Source organism: Phlebotomus papatasi, chromosome 1 (assembly GCF_024763615.1).
Source record: "Phlebotomus papatasi isolate M1 chromosome 1, Ppap_2.1, whole genome shotgun sequence".
Classification (NCBI taxonomy): Eukaryota; Metazoa; Arthropoda; class Insecta; order Diptera; family Psychodidae; genus Phlebotomus; species Phlebotomus papatasi.
In genome coordinates this window covers 76768629-76796231 of record NC_077222.1, presented here as the reverse complement: position 1 = coordinate 76796231, position 27603 = coordinate 76768629, and the positions used below count along the sequence as shown (strand labels likewise).

Below are 27603 nucleotides of genomic sequence, written 5' to 3'. Positions count from 1 at the left end.
TTTTTTCCGGCGCCGATACGAAACTACCCTAAATCATTTCTAATAACGGTTTTTCAAGGTCTAACACCGTTATTATGACATATATTCGCTGAATGCCTTCGTGTGCTGCTTAAGTTTTATGGTACTATTCCAATTGAAAGTGAAAAGGGGAAATCTTTGTCCTAAACAATTTTTAATTATACGACTGTTCTCATGTGATTTTGTATAGTTGACTTTTCTTTGTGTTGATTTCTGTCAAAACTATTTGGTGGTTTCGGAACATGACGAGGACTTTCCGAAGTCTATATCTCTAACCGTTTAGCCGGTTTGACGTCTAGATGTAACGATCAGACTGATAGGCGGACAAATGGACAAACAGCACGGCGTCATTTCTCATAAATCGTCTGAAACTTAAGGATATATTCAGAAAAGTGGTCCCCAGAGAGTGGAAAGTCGAGAATCTGAAGAAGTGGGAGTGACAAAATCACTGCTCAATAAAAAAATTTTTTGATAACGTATCTAAGGCTTCAAAAAATCGTATAAGTTTGCCTTTAATTGAAGAGCTTCCTAATAAAATATTTTTGGCTACCGAGAGAACACTAGGGGAAAGTAGGCATGGTTCGCACAGAGTGAACCTTCAAACGATGCGAATTTTCTTTTTGTTTGCAAAGAGCTGACCAACCATTTCTTATCTCGTTTCATGAGCTTAATAATGATCTATCTTATGGCTAAGAAATGACGAACTTCGAACTAGATCTTTGCAATAAAGAGAAAATTTGCATTGTTTGAAGGTTCAATCTGTGCGAACCACGCCAACATTCTCCTAATCCGTATAATTTCTCGATTTTAAGCAACTCATTACCCCTTAAAGGAACATACATTTGTACAATTTTGGAAATGTTGATATTTCGAGTTTTTTGACGTCACGTGACACGAGTGTTTGTCTGTCCGAGTGTTTAACTTAGGTTACCTAGCGGACATATCGTTCATATACGATAATACATTGAATTATTTCTAAAAAGAGTTTTTCAAGATTAAAGATTTAAAAGTATCTAGAGCTAGAGAGCTGTTCCTCAGCCGAATGGTATCATGTTTGAGTACATTGAAAAAGTCTTGGAATTTCCGACAATCTTGAACCGATTGCAAAAGGTCATGAATCGGTAATGAACCGTGATTGAACAAGTGATTCATAAATCAGTTCAAACCGCTCATAAACCAGGAATATTAAAAAAAAAGAATCTCAGCTATAACTGTGTTCCCGGTGTTCCCCAAGTCCCCAGGACTTCTAGAAAACTTTACTTATAGGTAAATTATGTGAATCTACTTTTAGGGTATAGCATTTAAATCAAGAGGTCAGCATATCAAAGAGCTAAAAAACGTGCCAACTGCTTTGTTATGAAAACTGTATGTAATTTTTCAGAAGACAAAAAGGTTTTTAAATTATTCTGAATCCCGCAAATTGGAATATTTACAGGTTAATGCAATTATTATGTATGTGCCATACATAATTATTTTTTATCTATTTTTAATGATGGTGTATAGTTGGATTTATTGATTTGTATAGAGAGTATAGAGGATGTAAGGGAGATACAATTTTGCGCTTAAATGTGAAGAGAGGAAGTAAATTATGTGCATTTTATATGGACAGGTTTTGTTGTTTGCCAATAGATTTTAAACCATGAGAATGCATATTATATAGCGGAGGAGCATTAATTTATCTGTCTATCGGTTATTTGTTTGCAGGTCGGTGAAAGTCATGTAGATGTCCAGCGGACTGCATCTGGTGATGTTGTTGATCATGCCTGCCTCAGTTACACGCCAGATAAGAAATGCCTAGGTTTGTGTCTCTTCTTAATCATTTCAAGCTATTTTATCCACATGCTATCGATAGATTCTACGAATAATTGCGCCAAAAGTGATAATACATTTAATACGGAGGTAATACGCGACGTTACAGCACAGACCGAGCGAATAGATAGGAAAATTGTGAGTAGAGCATTATGCTATAATCACAATATTACCAACTGTGAATGTAATATTAAAGATAATACCATTAGTAGACCAAATAGTCAAATATTAAGTGATACAAAATCGAATGCATTTATTCATGCAAATTCGATAAGGCTTTAACTTCTATTGATTGTATTATAATTTATTTTACCTATTGGGCAAATTTTTTCTTCTTGTATATGCGGGTTATTTTTTAATTATGTACATAGTTGGACATAGCAATGTGTATAGAAAAAAAAATGGGGAAGGAGAATTTACATGTTAATAGATTTAAAAAAATATATATAAAATGATAAAAAAAAACGAAAATGAGGTTGAGAACACGTATTGCGCGAATACTTGCGGAAATACTTAAATCAAATGTTTCTTTTGTAAACAGAAACGAGTATGATTGTAAATAGTTTTATTTGGGATGCACATATTTGCGGCGAGAGAGAATTTATTAGGGGTAAAAAAAAATGCATTTCATATTATATTTGTTTCAACAATGGTTCTGGAATTTGAAATAATTTCATTACTCTTTTCTATGAAATAGCATTATACCGAAAAACCGAAAGTTAAAATAACATTATTATAATATATAGGTGAAAAACAAACAATGCAGTCAAAATTTAACCGAATTTAAATTCCAACAGATAGAAAAAGAATCACAGAAAAATTGAATAATACCACTTTCAAAGCTATATTTAATACAAGAGAGTTAGAATAAATTTACATGGTTTTTTGGGTTTCAAATTAAACTGAAACTCGAGATATAGCAACACGGTATTATTCTTTCGTGTTTAGCAGGTTTAACCCTCGTATGACGCAATCGTAAAAAAAACTTTTCCTGCTATTGAGAAATATTACAGATTTTGGATAAATATATAACATTTTTGACGTTTTTTCCCTACACATAAAAAAATCGGAATATTGTCTGTAATTGTTTGTGAATTCCTATTGGGGACTTACGAAATGCTCATAAATCGTATAATCCCCAAAATAGTTCATAAATATTTGTACTTTTTTCACAAACATTGCTCGTAAGATGATCACTCGACGAACATTTTTTGTACTTTTACAAACATTTGTTTGCTAATGTTCGTAAATGCACAAAAAATATTCGTAAATTTTTGACATTTTGTTTGTACACTTTTGTGAGATAAAAATTTACGAACACGTGATTATAAAAGTACAACAAATGTTCGTCAAGTGATCATCTTACGAATAATGTTTGTAAAAAAGCACAGACTTTTACGAATTTTTTAATGGATCATACGCCTTACCAGCATTTCGTAAGTCCCCAGTAAGAATTCACAAACATTTACGAACAGTTTTACGAAATATTTTTTTCTGCGTGAAAAATCAAAATGGTAAACTGTCAAACAATTTTTTTTTATCTTCTGTGAAACAAATAATTAAAGAAATAGATATTTATTAGAGTTTCTTGAGCGGTCTAACAATTAGTTGGTGTTTTTTTTTATTAGACTGCCCATACTTAAATCAGTGAATATTGGTAAAAGTAATATTAAAGCACAACTTTACTTGGAAATAGTACTTTTGTTTTCCTATAGTACATATTCGAATATAACAGTCACGCCTTCAGGTTTATGATCTTTTAATTTACAGTAGAGTCTCATTTATCCATTTACTCTTCGACCGTATGAAATAAAAAAAATCTAGATGTCAGTTAAATTTTTAAAAGTTTCTTGACATTTTTTGTTTGACTCGATATTTTCTCTTTAACGATAGTGTATTTACCCTGGTAAATTAAAACTCACCGAAAAAAATAGTTCCATTTCAAACAGATTGACGTCTGTCCATCCTATAATCCAGTTACATGTTGGTCCCAAATGCACAGATAAGTGAGAGTATACTGTATTACTTTTCGTTCCTTTTTACAGTCAACAGAAAAATATAATTTGCAACTTCTTTATCAACAGTTATTTTTTGTAGGAAGTTTCTTGACACAAGACTATTGAAAAATAAACCACGCCCTTTTAATATTAGGGCCCAAATAGACACAGGCTGATCCTCAGTAATATTTGGCAGTAAAGTGTCATACACTGAGGGATTAGAATCATCCATTAAATGTACTTTAAATAAATTTCCCTTTCCCAACCGTTTACTATTAAATTTTATCGGCTAAATGTTCTTGAGGATCAGTCTGAGCCTATTTAGGCTTTTAGGCCACAAACAGGTCAATCATTTTACTTGTACGAGGTTTCTCTTGACTCTTTCGACAAATTTGTTAGGTAAGTGGATATGTTGTTGAAATTATTTACAAGCAACTGGTGAGGTTTCGTATCTCGAGTTGCTTGCAACTCGGAATATCAAAAATTCGATTGTTAGTTGAATTTTCGTAAGTGGATAATATCGATTCGGTAATCGAAAATGAGAATTTAGAGATATTCGACATTGAAATTTCGAAAATCAATATTTAGATTCCAGCGTCCCTAGCAGAGGTATTATGAAGTTACAATCTTCGAAAGAATTGCAACATTTCACGAAACCTTTCATTTGCGCTTTCGATAATTCAAGGCAATTCGGACAAGTAGTTCGATTTCGAATCTTCCTTATAAGGTTCAAGGTTTTTTTTTTATTTAAAAATTCATAAAGTTCAGCTATAACATGCACTAAAATTGGAATTCAAAGGGGATAAATCCGACAGCACCAGCTTATATATTTCGCCCCTTTCGCCCACAAATTAATCTTTCTTGAAAACCATTTATCCATATCTCTTGCTTTTTTATTACATCTCAGACTTTTTACAATTCTCTCAGTTTTCATACCCCAATACATCGTCCTCCAACTTTTCCAATGCCAGATACGCATTTGCTCTCTTGAATTCGTAATTGGTAAAGGACGCATCGTGAACTTGCTTCATCAGCGTCATCTGCCATCGACTCGCTTATCAGTTTTTTTCTTTATGTCGGTCATGTGCTAATTTCTCTAGTCCTGTAGGAGAATTCTGGAACAGTATGACAATGTCATATGACACATTTAGATTTTCTTTATGTGGTAAAATAGGCAAAACTATTCAAAAATATGCCTCCATATCAATCATTAAAAGGTCCATACAGCTGCTTGTAATGGTCATTTGCTTCCGAATTTAACCATAAAGATTTGTCATATAACATTTTCATATAGTTACAGAATGCCCCTACTGGTACTTGTTTATCAGCCTCAAAACCTTCCTTTGTTCTTTCAAAGTCAGTTATTCTTTCAAAAACAAAGTCGGTTTTCTCCTTCACTGAGAGAAATCCGAAGAAGTTAAAATAATATTCCGGAAATGTTAATTTTACCCTGCAGTATTGATCCAAAATCGGTGTAAATATTACCCTTTTTAGGTGTATTAGGGTTTAAAGCTACCCTTTTTCATGTTCATTTTACCCTCAATAAGGTGTAAAATTAACATTAAAAAATGTTGATTTATTTTTACACCTAAAAAGTGTTAAATTTATGAGGAAAAAATGTTAATCGCACCCTCTTTTCTTTCTCAGTGTTTGAACCACAAACGCAGCAAGAAAAAAATGGTTTCAGGTGGTTAGGTAAATACAATAAAAGAGCGTAACTTTTAGGGGCGGGTCGGGCGTGTCATTACCTTTTCTTTGTCCAGAATTTATGTCTCAAGAAACTTTTATACCTGATTTCTACCTGCTATCTTTAGCCTTATTTTATGTTTATCTAAGGTATTTAACAATCTCACAGGAAAATATTGATTTTTTTTAAATGTTTTTTATGTTTTTTTCATTTTGAGTGCATACGAAGAGGGCGTAACCAATTGCTAGTACGCTGGATATATAAAGACTTATTATTTGATCAATAAATTATCAGTAATCAGAGAAGCATAGTATTTGGTTATGGTAAAAATATTTTTGATCAAGAAATTTTCATTTTAATCAGTAAACAAATAAATTGATCAGAAAATAATTCAAAATGGTCAGTTAAAACAGTACAAAAACTGATCATAAACCCCTTTAAATCAAACTGAAAATTCCAAAATCGTTCATAACTTTTTCATTTTTCCTTTGTCATAAGTAAAACCTTATTTTTGGCTATTAGTTTCCAAGTTTACTGTAGCTGGCTGTAGCCTTAATAAGGTCGAAAAATCCATCTAATTTTCAAATAAAAGCAAAATTAGTATTTCCAAGTAGAGAAGTTCACGATCAATTTAAATCAGCTCATTCATAAAACAATCGTCGAAAAGTGTTTAACTATAGAAAATAACTCTTTTTTAAGTAACTGTCAATATTACCAAAATCGGAAAAATATCAAAAGTCAAAAAAAAAACGAACAATAGAAAAAAGCAATCAAATTTTTATTTTTTCTTCCGTAGAATGTGCCAAAAGAACAAAAAAAAAAAGAAATTCCTCTTTACCGAAATTCCATTCACATTTCTCAAAATGTGAATGTGTGACTTAAACTGATAATTGATAATAAATGTGTGTATATAGGATAAATCGTGGGTAAAAACGGAGAGAAAATTCCTTCAATTGATGATACATTTAGGGAGGTGGGTGAGGATGTAAGGATGAGTAGCGCAAAGGGTATTATATGGTGAAACAGACAGAGATACAACAAATGAAAACAGACGATAAGAAGAATCCAATTAATGAGAGACATAAGCGAGAAAATGGATAAATTATGTGCGAATATATGTGGGGAAGAGGGTAGGGAGAGAAGGATGGATATGAGAAAAGTTGAAATGGACATGTTAGGGAAGGAAAATTGAATTCCCATCAAGTGCAATTACAAGTGTCTGATGTTGCCAAAATTTATGATAAATTTATAAATAAATAACATGTAGAAGGGAAAGAGAGACATTAAGTGGAAAAAAAAATGGAATATTTATAAAAATGAACTTATGGCGGTTGGTGCCTGTATCGCAATTAATATTGAATTTATCTTTTCTCCCTAAATTAACAATCCTTCCTCTTCTCTAAATAATATATATATATATATATATATATATTATACTCAATTTTGCGCACTAATATGATCTGTCTCTCTATTCGTCAAGAGACTCATTTAAGGCATTAACAATACAAATATTAATTACGACAGAGAGATTCGGTGTATAGGCACATTTCAAATTAAAGGGATGTTTTAATAGCCATCTCCTCATCAACAGTATTATTGTATATATATAATTGTGTATATTATGTATTATACAATTTATCTTAAATACAAATAAAATATTTAAGGGAATTCATAGAAAGTTCACGGCTTCACAAGTTGTTTATATGAATTATTTGGGAAGTCAATTTTTAAAGCTATATCAACATGTTACGTTAATTTCTATAAACCACCAACTCCATGAAAAAAAAAGAAAATATCACTTTAACAATTTTTTTTCTATTTCCTATCAATTTGTTTATCTAACATATGCCGTTGATACAAGTGATGCAATAAAAATTGTGCGCAAAGAGAAAGAATTGTAGAGGAACCCGATAAAAAAAATCAATAGACACATATGGGGGATGTTAACTTATAGTGAATGACTTCAGTAATCACAAGGACATTGTTGATTATCTCTTTTTATCTGCTGGTATTTTTGTGGGTGAAAAATATTTTTTTTCTATGTAGTGGGAGTAATAGAGCATTTATTGCTTGCGTTCACTTTCTCTTCCAATATTCTTATATTATATATACTCATATTATGTCCTCCCTTTTGGCCAAGAAAATGATGAAATTGGGATATTTGAGGAGGAAGAGATACAGAGAGAGAGAGAGATATTGGTGAAAATGTAAAAGTTACTTTCAATATTTCCGGTCAACATTTGAACAAATATTTACCATTGCTTAGATGACAAAGTCTTCTCTGAGAACATTTTCATTTTACAAGTTGACAAAGTTAGAGGATGCCTCAAGCAGGAAAATTTCGAATGTTTCCAGTTTTCTGGGGGTTGCAATTTTCTGTACTAGTAAAAGATATATATATATAGCTATATGTAAATCTTTTTGATAGAACTTCAGAATCAACTTTATATATAATTTCATCGTCCAATATAAAAATCCTAGCACAAAGAAATTGTTTTTAAAACGATTTTGTCATTTGAACTATCAATAAAATCGATTATAAAATTATTTTAAAGACTTAAGCGTATTTATGGTCTTTAGGTCTTATTAAAAAAGTTTTTGTTTTCCAATATTTTTTTGAACTCATAAAATAAAAGACATCAGAAATTTAATATACGTCAGTGAAGATACGGTGGAATTGTTGCTTTTCAAATAATTACACAAAGAAAGTTTAGTTTCACCATTTGTCTTCCTTTGAGATTCTTTGAGATTAAGCTGCAATCTGGTGATCTTTGTACAAAAAACGTGCAATCTTGCGATGTTTGACGAAAAAAATACATAGGGAAGACCGAGGCAGGATTAGACATCAAACGAAATTTTGCTTCACAAAAAATTTGATTCAGGCTGATAATTATCATTTTATGGATCGATTCACCAGGAAAGTGAATGGATTCACCAAGTTGGTAAGATTAGTATGATGTATTAAAAAAAACTCTGTACACAGAATAAAATATTTTGTAAAATTGTTCGTAAATGTTTGTGAAAACTATGGCAGATTTACGAAATGCTCGTGAATCGTATAACCCACAAACAAGTTCGTAAAATTTCGTACTTTTTTCACAAACATTGTTCATAAAATGATCATTTGACGAACATTTTTTGTACTTTTACAAACATTTGTTCGTAAACACCCAAAAAATGTTCGTAAAATCTTGTCATTTGTTCGTATTTGTTCGTAAATTTTTGCCAAACAAACAATAATTTACGAACAAATACGAAGAAATGACAAGATTATACGAACATTTTTTGGGTGTTTACGAACATATGTTTGTAAAAGTACAAAAAATGTTCGTCAATTGATCATTTTACGAACAATGTTTGTGGAAAAAGTAGAAAATTTTACGAACTTGTTTGTGGGTTATACGATTCACGAGCATTTCGTAAGTCTGCAATAGGATTTCACAAACATTTACGAACAATTTTACAAAATATTTTATTCTGTGTAAGAATAGATCTGAAAATGTGTTAAAAATCAATATTTTTTATTTGTTTTTAACAAAATATCACAATTAAATAATTCAAAACACAAGTGAACTGATCACATCACTTACAGAATTCCTAGGGTAATTCTGACCCAATTTCCCCAATTCTGAAAAAAAAAGTTTCGTTACCTTAACAGGAAGGATTTGTCAAAAAGATGTTCTACCGTATAAAATTACAGAAAATGTTTTGTCAAATTAAGAAATAACATCTTTTTGAGAAAGTTTTAACAAAATTATTAACTTTTAACGTGATTTTTCATTGTAACTATACATTAATGTGTAATGTCTATACATAATATTTAAATTTTGTGTAATTCAAAATGAATTCATTAAAATATCAAGATGTCACTTCCATGAGCCAGTATAATAATATAATCATTTTGTCAGGTTGTTTTTTTTTATTATTTCAGTGATATGTTTTAAAAGTTTTTAATGCAAAATTTTGGTGATGTTTCTTCTTCCAAGTGACCATAAAACTTCCAAAGCTCAATACTTACCATTTAAAATAATAAAAAAACAAATTCTAAATAAAATTAGGTTATATTTGCCTCGGAGAATAAGATAAAAAGGTTATTTAAAATGAATTTTTACTATCGTTTGCCCGGATTAAACAATAAAAAACCTCATATTCTATATCATTTATACCTTCTGAAAAGTTTGATATGGATTCTCGAAAATATCATGTTTTCTCTATATATCTTTGTTTAAAAAAAGTCAAAGAAAAATTCAATTTTAAATATCCTGTGTTATGAGCATTTGTTACTTATTTAGGTAGTGAAAGATATAAAAAGTTTCAAAGTAATGCATAAAAGTTTTTATATTCTTATTTACGAAACTTGGAAAAGGAATCATAGTAACTCCAGTAACTTTTAACTTTACTCCTTTTAGTTTCAGAAGAAATTTAAAAGTCAATTGAGATTCAAAAAAGTTAATTAAAGTTTTTTTTAATGCTGATATGTTGGAACTTCTGAAATTTCATGAAGTTTTCATAAAGTTTTCATTGAATATTGTATTAATACAGCATTATTGTGTCAAGTATGGGGAGTAAAGATAAGAAGTATGTCGAAATGTATCCATTCGCTATATGATATGTATACAACAACCTATGAAGGATATATTCCATTGTCTTGCTTTGTTCATTACCAAATCTTAAGATGGCGGTGGACGCTACCTTTATGTACTATAAGATTATATCACGCTTAAAAAAAATTCAATATATAAAAGTGATTGAAATAAATGGAAATTTGAAATAGATTACTACACTGAGAGAAATCCGAAAAAGTTAAAATAACATTCCGGAAATGTTAATTTTACCCTGCATTATTGATCCGAAATTGGTGTAAATATTATGCTTTTTAGGTGTATTATGTGTTAAAGTTACCCCTTTTTCATGTTAATTTTACACTTAAAAGGTTGTAGAAATAACATTAAGAAATGTTGATATATTTTTACACCTAAAAAGTGTTAAAGTTACGAGGAAAAAAAAAGTTAATAGAACCCCCTTTTTTCTCAGTGTACCCCTTATACCCTAGACACACTTTCGACTTAAGCCGAGAGACGGCTTTACATAATTATAATCAAAATATTGATTTGTCTCAATTCCTATCAGTATCCCACAAACTAAGCTGTTTCTCGGCTTAAGCCGAGAGACGGATTAGTCAGAAACTTATGGATATGTAATATGATCATTATTTTGATTATAACTACGTTAAGCCGTCTCTCGACTTAAATCGTAAGTGTGTCTAGAAGAGCATTACAAAGCTGAATTCATTTTATAAGAAATTGATCACATTCGAAGAAATCGTTTACTGAGAGAAATCCGAAAAAGTCAAAATAACATTCCGGAAATGTTAATTTACCTGCAGTATTGATCTGAAAACGGTGTAAATGTAAATATTAACCTTTTTAGGTGTAATATGGGTTAAAGTTACCCTTTTTCATGTTAATTTTACCCTCAAAAGGTGTAAAATTAACATTAAAAAATGTTGATGTATTTTTACACCCAAAAAGTGTTAAAGTTATGACGAAAAAAAGTTAATCGCACCCTCTTTTTTTCTCAGTGTAGTGTGATTTATTTCTTTTGAACGTCCTGATCATGCCCGGAATCCTTTAGATTTCTTTTACTCTGTATTTCACCAAGATTGCAGTTTTATGAACTAATTATGTAGAAAAACAATTCTGTGATTTTAAAATATCTTCAGTGCAATTTAGTGCAAAATATTTGTAATTGCCTGTGATATTCTTTTTTTTCAAAGCTCAAAACTTTTAATTACTAGACAAATGAAGAGTATATGAAATTTATAAATTAATCTTTTGTAAGAATTCTCGACTTTTGCAATACATGCCAATTTTAATGGGGTGAGAAAGCAAGTGGAAGATAGATGTTCTTTTGAATGAAATAGAATGGACTTTAGGGATTTCATATGGATGGCTAAATCTATTTGTTTGGATTAATATTGTGGTGGTACTTAATTTCATATCTTGTACCCACTTTTGTGTAAAAAGTTTAACTAAGATGATTGATCCTTAAGACTTTTCTGTTTTTGTGTAAAGAGTTTCTCTAATAACAATTTTGGGATAACTGAAAGTTCTTCTATGTATCACACTGTTGTACTTATTCACTTTTGAGTGGGTGAAGAAATTTAATTTTTAAGGGGGCGGGGGAGACGAAAGGTGACAGATTAAATTTAGTGCAAGTGATGCAGAATACGCCGGTGTAGAATTATATTCCTGTTAGTCTTTGTCACATAAAATTTCAACAGAGAGTAGTCTTTTAGTTGCACTGAGCAAATATATATCTCTGCAATTTATATTGCGTATATATTGCAGTGAAATGGCAAATAAGTTTGGTTTTGATACACCCGACACTCTAACAAGTTATAAAATGAATAACTTTACAAAATGACCAATGAAAATTTTAGTAGAAACTCTATAAAGGCTTCAGTTTAAACAGTTTTACCCGTGTGTATGTGTATCCTTTTTGGCAAAAAAGGATTGGGTGCGCATTGCATAAATTTTGTTGTACCACACGTTGGACGATTTTGAGAGAAAAGTTTACATTTTGAATATATAATTAGTCCCATTCATTTGAGTAAAATTAATTTAGGGTTTTTCCTATTTTACTTCCATTATAACACCTCTGACTTTTCCACATGTCTCTTGCTATTTTGCACCTTTCACTATATATGCACTACAGAAAGTGAATAGTTTTTATTGCTCTAACTCCACAGAGGGAGCAATGTCATATGATTCCTATATTTTTCCATACCTATATTTCATCTTTCTTCCCCTAGGGAGTCATATTTTGCCATTGAAAAGTCCCATCACGATATTTGTCGGTTATGTTCGTCCATGCATTACTCTACCCTACTCTAGGGGACAAATGGAAAGATATACCGATTTGAAGTCTTCTGAGAAACCCTTCTATAAGTTGACTCTTGGATGATAAACATGATTTCTATTTTCCCATACTACTTTCCTTTTTAAAAACTATTTTTTTTAAGATTGGAAAAGCCCCAAGGATTACTTCTATTTACCCGGTATATGTATGCATTTGAAATCAGAAGTTTTGTGTAGGAAATATACGTTTATTAATAGAAAATGATCTGAACAATCCCTACAATATTTTATTACCTTATTTTGTTAGATAACACCTTGGATCCCATATTTTTCATGACGATATTCCTCCTTTTGAATTTTTTAAACACTATTATAAACATATAACGGGCTTCAGACTTGAGATTTATCTACGTAACTTCTATAATTTAAAAACAGGAGAGTTTTATTTAGAATTTTTTAGTTAATTTGAAAAATACAAGTAAACTTTTGGATTATTTAAATTTTTGTTTTTGCTAGCAGTAAGTTTAAACCTGTATAGTCTAAAGACCGTCTTATATTCCGTAGCAATTTTCTTCTAATAATCAAGACTGTCAAAGAATCGTAAACTTTAATTTATAAAATTGAATCTTGTATTGCTGGTAATTGCAAATGCTGACAATTAGGATTTCCAAAATCCCAGTATTTTCTGAATTTCAGGATTCTAAGTTCACACAAATATGATACTTCGGCGTTCCTAAACCTGTTGAAATCCCTTGATTTTGGAATCCGAAAATTTTATATTAGAAACTCCATCGTCAGTGACAAAGTTCATAAAAATGGAGAGAAAATCTCAAAAGTTATAATCTCTTACAGGGTCTGCAAAAAGCCCTAAAATACATAATTTCCAGAACCCCGAAAATCTCGGGACTTCGAATATTGCAGGACCGAGAATATCCCTCGGCTTCTAGGACCTGGTATTCAGAATTGCTATGTCATTAAGTTTCAACTAGTAACGGACTATATTTCTGAATGAACCAGAAGTATTTCGGGCCTTCTGGATCCTGTTTCAGCTCTGAATTATCAGACCATCCCTCAGAATATTCCAGGATTCCGAGAATCCTGGCAGTTATACAGAGATTTCCGGACACCATATCCGAACTTCGGGGACTCCATTTTATTCAATTCTTCCATCCAAGGATTGATTCTGATCTTAAAATAGTCAAAATTCCAGGATTTTGGGATTCCGGGATTTCGGAATATTCTATTCAATAGTATCGTACTGGACTGGACACATTTATGACACAGGCCAGAGACGACAAAGTTCGTTTATACCTAAATTAGTTCCTTACAAACTTTAAACGGAACTTAGCAATCACTGTAACTCATAAAACATATCTTTTTAGGGTCTTTTATGTAGATATTTTTATTGCAATACATCTACGTGTTACTCTATTTAAAATAAAACTATTTTCAGATCATGTGCAATAATTATTGATAATTATAATTATTTGTAAAAGGTGAAAGCCATCTCGCGATTTAAGTCACTTTCCGCGATTCTTGTGAATAACTCGTGTTAATAATAATAATTACACGTAAGAAGTGAGTTGTGGAGTAAATTTACAAGTAGTTTCATTATTATACATGCGCAGTTCAGTGGAAATATCTTCATGAAAACTCTAAAAAATAATGTTTTGTGAGTAACAGTACTAAGTCATGTTTGTATCGTATTTGGTACTGACTTGACTAGGTACAAGCTTAGTCATCCAGCATAAAACTAAAATTACAGGGAAAATTTTGCTTTTGAATGCATTTACCGAGTATAGAGGTTATACCTTTCTACTGTTTTGTCTATAATCGTTTAAAACCGATATCCATTTTGTTTTACGATTTTTCAAGATTCACAATTTAATCGGTTGTGTGGAATATATTTCTTAATCGATTGAGTCAACTTTGAATTTATCTGAAAGGTCTTTGGATCCTGAATATATTCTAAATGTTTCTAAATGATTATAAACCGAACATAGACTATAAAATTGATTTTCAATCCAAAATTTAATTGGAAATTACTTTTACATAGCAAAAGAAGGGTGCCTTACGAATCCGACGACATTTGTAAAGTAAAAAAAGAAATTCCAAACAGGATGAGATTGTACTTGTAATGTGGAAATGATCGAACTTGTGACCACGATTGTCTGGCCAATCATCAGGACATAGCATCGATTTCACGAATTTCTAGCTTTCTGCAAAGTTTTGTTGACTTGTCTACTTATTTTTTTTTTTTGGACAAATTGCTTCATTAAATTTTCATGCAAATGCATTTGAAAAGTGTCAGTCAAATTAAATAAAAATTTCTCCACCTTTTGAAGCATCTAACTTTTGCAATAAAATATGTATCTCAAGTGTGTAGAATTTTACGAGGAAAGTCCTCCATGTGAAGTCATAAAGATTTTTTTTCACCCACTTTTTTATGCATTACAATTATGCTTATGCAGTACTTATATTCACGAAACACCGTAATTTTCCTGCTTGACGATGAACACGACATGGTATTGGCAATGAGAATAATTTCCTGTAATTTATCGATCGTCTAATGAGAATTTCCAGATGATTAAATCTCATTTTAAGCTTTTAATCATATTTTTTCTTCATTGCGATTGTCTCGGGAGTGTGTGGAGATATAAACGATAATTGGTATAATTTTATTTTCATCATTAAACTTATCTATCTCTCTTCTTCAATTTGCTTCTATACAACAAATTGTATTCACTGTATAAGACTGGTATATAGTGTGGTGGGTATCACAGAGAATCAAAGTAGTTGAAACATATTTAGAGATTTTGCTATTGTTAGCAAAAGAGAATACCAAAAGTTATAGATATTCACGTAATGTTGAAAAGAGAATTATAAATTTGTAGATAAAACTCGTGCAAGAATAATAGAAAGCGAAATTTTGGGCCGCCCGTTGTGCGATTTTGCGTTTTTGATCAAACGAAAATTGTACATTTTCCAGTAAGTTACTTAAACTATCAAATATAGAGAATTACCAGATTAGGCACGTCATAATAAAAATGTAAAATGTCCATGAAGAAAACCGAAGCGAAATAACATAATAATATTAGTAGACTTTTATAGATGTGGTGATTTTGGATGTTGTGTGTGTACGCAAAATGTACTTTATGATACTGCAAAAGAGATATCCTAATATGAAATTGTACATAAAATTTAAATAAATGATTCAAGGAATTCAATCTAATATAACGATACAATACTGTGGCATTAAAATTTATGCATTTTCGCATGAAATGTGAGGGAATCATATCGTCATCATTAATACCATTTTCCATTTTTCTTTTTTAATAAATAAATTGTACTTTTATATACGACTTTATTCGTTCAACAATCATTTATTAAAAAGACACAACGTAATAATAATTTTAAATTCCATAGTGATAAATGAGAAACGATCAAAAAATTATGAAATAGTATAAAAACTATAAAAAATGTTATCGTATTTCAATAGTTCCTCAATTTTTTTTTTTGAAAAGTGCAAAAAAATATACACGGATTGTAGCATAACCAAAGCACATAGTTTTAACATTTCCAAATTATGAAAAAAAAATTATGCAGGAAAGCAGTATTAGATCTATGTATATGATCTGTACATAATATGAATAGTGGCAATATTTTCTGAATAGGGGGAAGTGGGGCACCTTTGAAATTGAGATTTTTCTCCTATGTTTAAGTGAAATTGAGCCATATCAAAAAGTAATTTAGCTTCTCAGTTTGATTGTGCAGCTAAATTATATCACGATAGGGCTCAATTTTATTTAAAAATAGGTAAAAAATCCCAATTTCTAAGGTGCCCCACTTTCAAAGGTGCCCCACTTCCCCCTACTTTTTTTTATATTTTAACACATATTTAGTAATTGACCTCTTAGATGAAGCGATCACAGCAAAAGAAGTCTACAGCTAAGGTAAATAGGGAAGCTGTACTAAATTTCGGACAGATTTCAATTCCATACACTTCTTTTGTTCCTCAAGTTTCCAAGTATTTTTAGTTTTTGCATACTCAAGAGAATATACAATGCAAAAAAAGAAAGGCAAAAAATGTCACTTCGACGAACCAGATGATGTGAAAAAGGCTTTAAAATACTTCGGGAAGGGCAGGGAGCTATGACAGTTAAGGTGGCCGAAATATTACTCAAAGCTACGTCTATTTTCTTTGTAATATTTAATAAAAATCATTTTAGAAAAAACAAAGACGATAAACTATCTACAAGGTTCCAAGTAACACTCCTTAAAAAGAAGTAACAAAAAATTCAATTTGTATTAAAAATATCACATCTCAAATTTAAGACGCGCTTGCATTCAACTACGCCGCAATTTGGTACACTAACCCTAATATTGAATAAATTTTTTTTGCTAAAATCTCAATTAGAACTCAATATTTATTGTCAATCACGTTTATTTTAGTAGATATGCTCAACTAAAGTTTATTAAATAAATTCATAACACCCTTCAAGCAAAGTAACGTTACTACTATTGTCTGCCTAGATTTTTGTACAAGAAACAATTGGCCACGCCCTTTATAAAACTTTTTTTAAGTGAAAAGTATGAACGTAAAATTGATTATTTTTCAGCAATGTTTACTTTCGCAAAATAATTTAATTAATCTTTCTGACCTTTGTGAACTATAGAAGGAAAACTGGATTAGGGATTAGGACAATGAATTAGTATAAAGGCGTGGTTTCAAGTGGGCGTGGCATAATTTTTATATGCATTTTCAATGCATTTTTCTCATGATTGTGATTAAAAATCAAGGCTTAAAAACAGCACTATAGATAAGTAGATGTGGTTATTGAGAGAAAATTAAATTACCTAATTTTTCCTACGTTGTGTTTTATTGGACAATTTTCTATTTGCTCAATACTTTTGACAATCGTATTTTAACAATTTGAAATTTTTATAAAAAGCCTTATAGGGGTGGGGCATAGCGCTGTTTAGACCTGAGGATTATCCAAGCAGTGACTTAGCGTAATTATAATCGAAGTAATAATGAAATTACATTTCCACAAATTTTACATTAAGCCGTCTCTCGTTTTATACGGACTTCAGACCTAAGGCTTAGTCATATGGCTTAACTACTCTAATTTCTTATCAATCACGATTTTTTGAAAAAATTTAACTTAGGATTAGATTATTAAAGATAAATGACCTATAAAGTTCTAAAAAACAGTAATATAATTGTTCGCTATTTACGATTTTGACACCTTCGGAAACTGGGCTAAACCTTTAGCCTGAAGACTGTTTTAGGCCGCAGGTCTAAGGGTTACTTTTCATTGGCATTGAATTTCTAGTCTGACTAATTCACAATGACTTGTTTTATATATCCAAATATTTATAAAACATCTAAAAATTTCTGTTTCTTTGAAAATAGTACAGTCTGTGTTTAGTAAATTAACCATTTAGTCAGTAAAAATTTCAAATGGGTCAGTCAAATATTCCATTTTGATCAGTAAAATATCCTGATTTTGCCAAAAAATAAGTCTTAGGGCAGAATCAAATTGACAGTAAAATGCTCGCCGTAGCCTCACCGTATTTAATTTATTTACGTATTTTCATTGCAATTCCTACGCAAATTTTCCATTACCGTATTACCTTATCTCATACTCGGTGGCACTAAGGTGAAAATAATAAAAGAAAATTGAAGAAATAAAACGAAAATGCGATAAACGGTGAACAAAAAAAACTGTACGCTTAATTTCTCTTACAGTTTTCTTTTTTGCTCAGCGTTTACCGCATTTTCGTTTTATTTGTTCAATTTTCTTATATTATTTTCACTTAGTGCCGCCGAGTATGAGATAAGGTAATACGGTAATTGAGAATTTGCGTAAGAATTGCAATTAAAATGCATAAATTAACGAAACACGGTGAGCATTTCACTGTCAATGTGATTCTGCCCTTAATCGTATTTAAGAGGTCAAATACTATTTTCACAAAATAGAATATTAATTAAAATGTTAAAGCAAAAAAGGTCCAAAAAATACGTCAGACCTCTTTTCGTAATTACGCGCAATGAAAACTTGATGCTCTTTTTCATTCTAAAAGATTTGCTGTGAAAATTTTATGACGTGATTCAAGCTTATTGATACATTCTGTATAATTTTAATCGATTATAACGTAAAATTAAACATCTTTTCCAAAGAACTAAAATTGTAGAGGTAATTTTAAGCCACGCCCACGTAGGCGTGGTTTGTCTTAGACTGGATTTCTACAGCAGATCATTATCTACAAAAAATACGACATTTTAATTGATTTATCTAATGCTACCTTCCTGCATATGTATTAAAAGCTGAAAATGCTCAAATCGAAATATTTCTTATAAATTTAAATTGAAAAAAATTAAACAGAAAATACAACGCATTGATTTAAATCGGTGGACAAGACAATTTTACGGGCTGAATTATAACAAATGCATATCGAATGGAATAATTTGTTGAATTTGTTCTCTGAAGATTTTATTTTAAAAGCAAAAGTTGGGTTTGAAAGCAAAGTATAGATGCACAATTTTTTTTTTTGCATATTACATATTAATATTGATGAAATCAAGTACTTTTGCAGCCTGGTAATAAATTTTTAAAGTGCTCACACAATAGATGCTCAATAAAATTATAAATTAATTGAGTTTTCTTTGATCATATTTTATCATATCATCAAGATCATGTAATTAAATTTCTGTGGTAATTGTTGAAGCGCTATACCAAATAGCAACATCATTAAAATTCACGGATTAACGTTTTTCCACTAATTATAATCTGTTTTGGTTTTGAATGTTTTATGTAAAATTAATTTTTATGCTAACATATCGCTCACACATACTCAAAAGTACACTGGATTTATTCATGATCACACTCTCTTTATTTTCACGTACGTTAATAAAGTTTATTTTTTAAAAGAGAAAAAAACAAGAGCAGAAATACGAAAAATATTGTGACTATACTCTACTTAAAGAAATTGTTTCTGCATATGGCAATGTGAATGTTTAAAAATGATGTTCTTGTATTATATAAACGATTACAATAATAAAAAATAGAAAAATAATTTATGAAAACACACCCACGAATTCTGAAAAATTCCATGTTATTTTATTACAGAAAGAAATAGAAATCGATAAAATAATTCGAATTAGAAATTCGTGCATGAATTTGCCACTGAGGAGTGCAAATTGGCAAAGAAAATATATAAATAAAAAACAATAAAATCGTTCGATACCTTATAAAAAGAATGGTGTATATTCTGTAGACGATAAAAACAAAAACTGAATTGATATTAAATTAATAAAAAAAAATTTGTAATTGATATTTATATGAAGAAAAAAAAGTAACTATAATAGAAAAGGTAAAACAAGTACATATTGATATCTTTTAGATAGGAATTTATGATTATGATAAAAGTAAAAATTACTTAGTAGTATAAGTGCATCACATAAAAATATATTTATATGGCTATTTGAGAATGAAAGGAAAATGAAAGTATAAAAAAATGAGCGAAAGAAAAAAGAACTATTAAAAAAAATAAAAATTCGGTAAAATTGAAACAAAAAACAAAACATTTTGCACTTTTACAGCATGTAAAACCAATTGGAGTATTTTCTTGTCAATCTGTTTCATCATTTTGTACGAGAGTTGCACCGACCAACATCTGGGGAAAAAAAAAGTAGTTGCAACAAATCGTTTATGGTTAATTTCATTTGTACCCAAATGGATATGGCAAACATAATTATTTTTCCCTCTGGTCCAAAATTGAAATTCCATGAAGTGCAGAAGAGAGTGCGTTCTATGAGGGAAATTACGCCATTTTTTGTTGTGTTACTCATCCCCAATTTTGTAACAAAAAGCTATTTATCGTGTCATTTTAAAAGCATTCATGCAAAATCAATACAATTGCAATAATATGGACTATTGATACCACACTATGGCCTTAATATTGATCCAATTGCAAATCACGATGCATTTTTGCATTGGGAATAATTGTTAAGCCATTGAGTACAGCTCTTCTTCCCCAGCTAATTAAAACGTCCGTCTCTTTTTTTATCAAATCGGATAGAGGTTAATTTTCACCTCTGGAGAGTACTTAACTCAACTTTTCTTTTTTTTTCTACCTTTACTGCAATACTTCCTCTTTTCCATCTTCTGCTTCTTCTGTGAGTCTGACACTGTAGACTCACAATGATAATATTACTCCATGTGGCTGTAAGTGGTGATAAAGGGTGCTTGATAATAAGAATAATTCCATCCTACGGCCAGCTCAACCACCTAATCCACTAACGGAGGTAAAAGGTGTTTAATTTGTAGAAATTATAAAATTACTCCAATTATCGCTTAAATTTTTATTTTTCCAAATATAAACACTTACCAAGTTGGTGGATACTTGGAAAATTTATGATAACAGTTTCAACACTTTTCCCAGCCAAGTGTGAATAATAATTGAGAAAAAGAGGAAAATCATGCAAATAGCGCTCATCTGCAGTCAATGATAAATTATGCAAATGGCTCTGTGCTAAGTTACTCGGCCGTGGATTGTGTTGTTTAGTCATTAGTTTCGTTGAATATTTAAATATTAAAACTCAAAAATAACTATGGTAAAAGTTTTTTTTTGATAAAAATGGCACTGTGATTTACGTTTTAGTTAATTAGATTTGTGTGCTTTTACATTGCTAAATGGTGCTAAATACTACTATTTATCTAGAAAATTAAGTTTGGAAGATGAATTTACGTTTTGAATCACACCAATAGTGAGAAAAATAGGTTGTTCACGAACGAAACCGGTTAAAATTGGTAATTTTGATTCTAATTTAATCAATACTGCAGTTGTCTGGTTTTGGTCTGAAATCCAATTGACAATTCTAGTTAACTTGTACATTGCAGCATTTCTCGTTTATTCACGACAGAGTCAACACTGTTTTAGATGGGCAAAGAGAAAAAGAAGACCACGAAATAGAAGATAAAAGCAAGGAAAAACAGCTCTTCTTTGTTTTTTTTTGGCATTTAACGGTGCTATCACAATAGGATTTTTCAAAATTTAATTTTAAATTGAACTCAGCAAATTGAGCATTATGCCCAGCGCACAATAACTTTTGTTTTGTAAACATGTTTTTGAGATTTCAATGAGAGCGAGTGAGATCTAGATCTAGTCATCTTGTTCCCTCTCATGAGAAATTTTGAAAACATGTTTACAAACAAAATTTATTGTGCACTGGTCATTAAAATTCCGAGAACCACTTGAAATTTTTCATAGCCAGGACACATTTTTGCGAGAAATTTGCTAAATTCAAAAAAGCCGCGCTGAATGCCAGTTGTTTTATTTTGTCATTTGTGATTTTGTTACATTATTAGAAAAATGATTGAGTCCAGTGTGGGCCAGAAAATGGATCCAAGAGAGATATGCCCACGGATTCATTGAAAAAATGTATGATGATATCGCAACTGGTGATTTTTTTAGACACAACAATTTTCTTCGTATGGCTTACCGAAGAATTTGAGGAACTACTTTACATACTCTGAAAAAAATATTTTGTCATATTAACAAGATAAGTTCGTAAAAAGGATGTTCTTTCATACAGAATATGGAAAAGTTTTGTCTAATCGGCGGCCAACTGGATCTTGATAAAAGTTTGCCAAAAGGGTTTTTTTCCATATAAAATGCAAGAAAAAGTTTCGTCAAATTGGTAAATAACATTCTTTTGACAAAATTTCAACAAAATCCATTTGTTCTTTTAACAATTAAATTTTTTCAGAGTAGTTGGACCTCATTTTCAAAAAGAAACAGCGAAAATGAGGGTGCCTATATCGCCTAAAATTGGAATTGTTGAGCAATTTTAACATTTTAATTTGCTGAATTGAAATTAATTTGAGCAACCACATTTATGCTATTTTAGCATATTTAAACATGTTTTTCTGGGACAAGTATTAGTTTATATCAATAAATAAACGAAGATCTATTATTTCAAATGATTTTTAATGCAAAATAATGCGTAGGAACAATTTATCTGAAAATTAAATTGAATTTACAAATAGAAAAAAATCCTAGTGTGATAGCAGGGTAAAACAGTGAGGAAATATCAAAATTCCATATTACAATAGACTTTCTCTCAATTGGGCATTTGGGGCAAAATGTCATCCGAATCCGAATTATCGAGAGATTTGGGCGTAAAAGTCATTGTAAATCCCATAGAAAGCACTCAATTATAAAGAATCATGATAAAATAAGAAGAACTACAACGAATTTCAGCAAATTTTGGAAGCAAATTTGCGTGAAAATTGTCAACAAATTTTTTTCGCCCAATTGAGAAACAGTCCAATTGAGTGAGAGTCTACTGTAGAAATTATTCCAAATAAAATAACCTCACTTTACCCTTGTTAAAATTTTGTCTAGCCTAATGAGACAGAATTGGTAACCAATTTCTCTTTATTGAAGAAGAATTAGATTAGACTTGAGTAACATTAATTATGTTGTCCAACACACAATTTTCTTTTAATCGGAGAATTATCCGGTGTGTTCACAGCTGGAGTCCGATTGTCCATAAGTGTCTTGACTTGAAAAGTAAATTAGCCGTTTGCACAAAATGTTGCTGATTTTCGAAAAATTGATAATAATTTCGAATTCTTATACCTCCTGTACACCTTTTCGATCGGTAAAATTTCAATAAATCAAATTCACATCTCTTTCTTTCTCAAGAGATTTGCGTAAGTCTATCATATTCTTTCGGACACAAAATTCAGCTGAGCTAACTTTAATTTATGGTGATGTTTGAAAGAAGAAGAAGAGTGATAAAGAGTGGGACAGACACATGAAAAAACGTTTGAGAAAGAAAAGAATGTGAATTTTGACTTTAAGGAATTTTCCTGATCTAAAAGGTGTGCTGGAGCCATTATTCTAAAAATTCGAGTATTTTTTTAAACATGAAATACTGCAATTTGAAGCTATCAAAGGAGTTACTTGGTCACTTTTTTGGCTCTAGCACACTTTAGATCAGGAAAATTTCATGAAGTCGAAATTCGAATCCCTTTCTTTTGCAAAAGATTTGCGTAGGGGGAACTGGGGCAGTAGTAATCTGGGGTAGTTGTAAACACTGTGATTTTTTTCATTAATTTTAAGACTCCAGAGGATAAAACCCATAAGCATTCATAGATACCATGGGGATGTATGCCCACAGATGAATTGGTCAATAAAATCCTAATATACTTTAAAAATAAAAATCATTTTCCTGAAAATGTTGATATTTCGATTATTTTGATCATTTGGATTTCCACCTGGAAATTAAAAATTGTGTAAAATAATCGAAATGTAGCAATACCAGTTCTTTCCTACATCTTTTAGGATTATATTAATGCATTTACTAGAGAAATTGAGATTCTCATTATTTCAAAAGAATTAATAATTGGTCAGAAAACAGCATTTGGGGTAGATGTAATCAGGCAATTTCAATTTCACAAAATGAGTAGGTAAAAGAGCGGGAAATTGACGTTCATGCGAAATATCTATAATTCATAGATTACGAAAAAAATTGGTGACGCTGTGTTCAATAAAAAGTCACATGATGTCAAAATATGGGGAAAATCTATTGAAAAATGTCTTTGATATGTATGCTTTTAGTTTTTTTGCTATTTTAATTATCCTTTGTAAAAAGTGTCGTGATTTTTTGAAAAATATACAGTCTTTGTATATCTCTTAAGTAATTAAAATAATCGAGAGTGGTGCAAAGTTAATTTCAAGGGTGGGAAAAAAGGTGTTTACATCCTCCCCAGAAAGTGGTTACTTCTACCCCAGGTATTTTGTGAAAAGAGAAAAATGCACAGTGACACAAATTTTATTTTTATGGAAAACTCAATTGTTTTCCAGCATCCGCATTACCCTCGACGAATTGCCTATACCCAAGGGTAAAACATGAGCTAAGAAATATTTTCCAAAAAATCACGGTGTCCTTGGAAAATCACCTCAAATTCGCATGTATCGAAAATGGTTACATGTGCCCCAGTCTCCCCTAAGTCTGCCTCATTCCTTCGCACTCTTCTTCTTCTTTTAAACATCGAAGTGTAAGTTAGATTTACTTAAACTTGTGCACAAATTAAAGAAATCTAATTCTACTTCTTTATAATTCATTGAGCTGAGAATTATAAATTCTTAATTCTAAGACTTTGGTGATAAAAGTATTTTTTTGTTTTTTTTTATCTTAATTTTTGTTAAAAGAAAAATAAAACAAATTTATAAAATAGTTCAATTTAAACTATAAATATTTTTGGAATGTTATCTACAAAAAAATATTTTGCAGTAGACCAATGAATGAAATATAAAAATATTGAATTCAGTATTTCTTATGGAATTAGTTTTTTTTTAAATGTTTTCCCTAATTTATTTGCGAAATATTTCAATAAATCATTGGTGTGCATTAACAAAAATAAATAGAGGATAGTTTTCGGACTTTGCTCATACACTCTGGCTTCAAACATTTCATATTTTTCCCATATTCCTTTTATCAATCTGACCTATCTATGATAATATATTTTAAAGCTAGGTTCAAGGCACACATTTCCTTTAACCCTTTAAGGACAAGAGGGCCAAAAATCGAGAGTCAGAAATAAACACTTTTTCTGGCTTGTTAAAGCAAAACGCAACTTGAGAAGACCGTAGGAAAAATTTCATTTTTGGGTCACCGGTGACCCAATCGTCCTTAAAGGGTTAAAAGAAAAATAGGTTAGATTCATTAAAGAAATATGGGAAAACAAAAAGTGTTCGAAGCCAGAGTATGTGCGAAGCCTGAAAGCCATCCCCTATTTACTTTTATTTATTCACATCAATAGATCGAACTCAAGAAGTATTTCACATGGCTAAAGCAGAACACAAATTTGTGTAATTATCAAGGTATTATTTTTATAAATAATGACACAGCGAATATTTTATGGATAGTGCGAACGTTTTGCTAATAATGTGAATACTTCCAAAATACTGCAAATATTTATCTAAAACTGTACAGAAACGAACACTGAAAGAGAAGAACATTTTGCCCTAGTAATATAGGGGAATGTGCCCATGCTTTGTACGACTCCAAGCTTCTTAACAACTAAATTTTTCCTATGTCTCTCAGCAAATGTGAGTCATCTCAGCTATATTTTAAAAACTAGAGAGAAATGCCCAGTTTTTAAAATATATTGCGGAGTCACATTTATTCTATTTAGCATAGGAAAATTTTAGTCATTACGAAGCTTGGGATCATACGAAGCATGAGCACTTTTCCCTGCACTTTCTTGAGTGAAATTCAACGCAATTTTAAATAAAAATACGACTTTAATAGGGAAAAATGAGCTTGAAATATAGCTATTAATTTGCTTAAAATTCCATAAATATTTGCGTTCATTCATTTATAATCTATACACCATATGCACAATAAATTTGTTTGAAAAATTGTGTTGTAAAATTCAGTATAAATTTTAGGGAAACAAAATAAAATGGAAATCATATTCTAAATGTTCAATTGACAAATATTTCATGTACTTGTTAAGTTTTTGCTAAACTATTTACAACCAGATAAAAGTTGCACGTAAAAACGGCGCCAAGTAATTTAGCACTTTAGCCTTCCGTTGCAAAACTCTTCAAGTGAGTTGACCCACAATAAAGAAAAAATAAAAAGAAACGTGACTGAATGAGCGTCCGAAGCATCTCTTCCACTCCAAACCATTTATTGATATATTCTCTTGACATTCGCAGAGAAGCGAGTCAAAACATGGGAAATGATATTTTTAACTAAGCTGAAAAAAAGTATTATTATTCTTTAATTCTCTGTTTAGTGTGATATTAAAATCAGTTTTGTGATTCTGCTCGTCCACCTCATCTAACTACCTATTCTCGGGTGAGTTTGAGTTATCTCTGTCTTCTCAAAATATTATGCTTTTTTGAGTATGGGGTGTATGCTCGCATATTTTTGTTTTTGCTTGTTTCTTGTTTTTTTTTTCATATGGCACTTGTGGAAAAGTTATATAGTGTTTGTGTTTCTTGATCCAATTTACTGCTCACTCCCACTTCCTGTGACTTTCACACTTCTTATTTTTGAGTAATTAAAAGGAGATGGTATATTTCTGGATGATATAGAGGAAATTTTGCTGCATGCTGAAAGAATCACACAGATTGTAGGAAAACTCCTCTAGAGTACTGTTTTTTTTGGGTATTGTGTCTTAATTTTCCATTTGATTTAACATGACTAATTAATTTTAATTAATACACTATGCAACAATTTTTGATATGTACTTGTGTTCAGGTTTATGTGATATTTTTCTTATTTTTCTGGATCTAATCATATGAAAATTTGGTACTGTGTTGCCAAAAAACCGGTTATTTACCCTTAATTTAGGCAAAACTGATTTCGTCACTTTTGGTGTTTAAGTGTTCTTAACTCTGGCTCTACTGATTCGATTTTAATGTTTATGAAGAAAATATTAAAGGTCTCGAAATCATCGATTATTTTTTAGAATTTATATTATTTGCGGAAATACACTAAAGGCGCTTTGATTGCGTCTGGGTCAAACTATGGGAAAGTGCGCTACCTTCAAACGACTTCAAACGATTCATTTTTTCAATGTGTTTTAAATTAATTTGGGCCATCTTAGTAGGGGAAAGTACTCTCCCTTGGAACGTTCATGCCTTCGAATAATGTGAATTTTCTTTTAGTTTTCCTAAGAAACTTACACATTTCTATTAAATATTAGTTGGCTTATCATCCATTGCTTATAAATCCGTGATAATTTAATGTAAATCTATTATATGAAAAACAAAAGAAATTCACATTATTCGAAGGCATGAACGTTCGAAGGGAGAGCACTTTCCCCTATTATATTTTAATAACTGGTTCAATGCTTCAAATTTCCAGAAAATGGGTGAAATCCATTAAAAACATAGAAGAAAATTGAATTGTTCGAAGCTTGAGTCGTCCGAAGTTTCCCCTACATTGTAAATTTGATTTTTTTTACAAAAAAAAAACTTTAACAGATTTAATTAAAGTATCAGAAGAGATTTTAATAATGTTTTTTCAATGTCTAATGGCCTCTCCGGGAAAGTGCCCATACTTCGTACGATCCCAAGGGAAAAAGAAGAAAGTTTCCAGTTTTTAAAATATATTGCGGAGTCCCATTTATTCAGAAACATAGGAAAATTGAGTCATTACGAAACTTGGGATCGTACAAAGCATGGGCATTTTCCCTAC

The 27603-nt window shown here is 30.7% G+C and overlaps 1 protein-coding gene across 1 annotated transcript in view; it reads left to right on the top strand.

Annotated features, from left to right (window-relative positions):
• The window catches only part of LOC129803876 (furin-like protease 1), a 155228-nt gene that overhangs the window by 123466 nt on the left and 4159 nt on the right, over positions 1 to 27603 (top strand). Inside the window, exon 10 of the mRNA XM_055850707.1 lies at positions 1723 to 1816. Within this exon, the coding sequence (XP_055706682.1) occupies positions 1723 to 1816 (94 nt within the window). The remainder of the gene's footprint in view (positions 1 to 1722; positions 1817 to 27603) is intronic.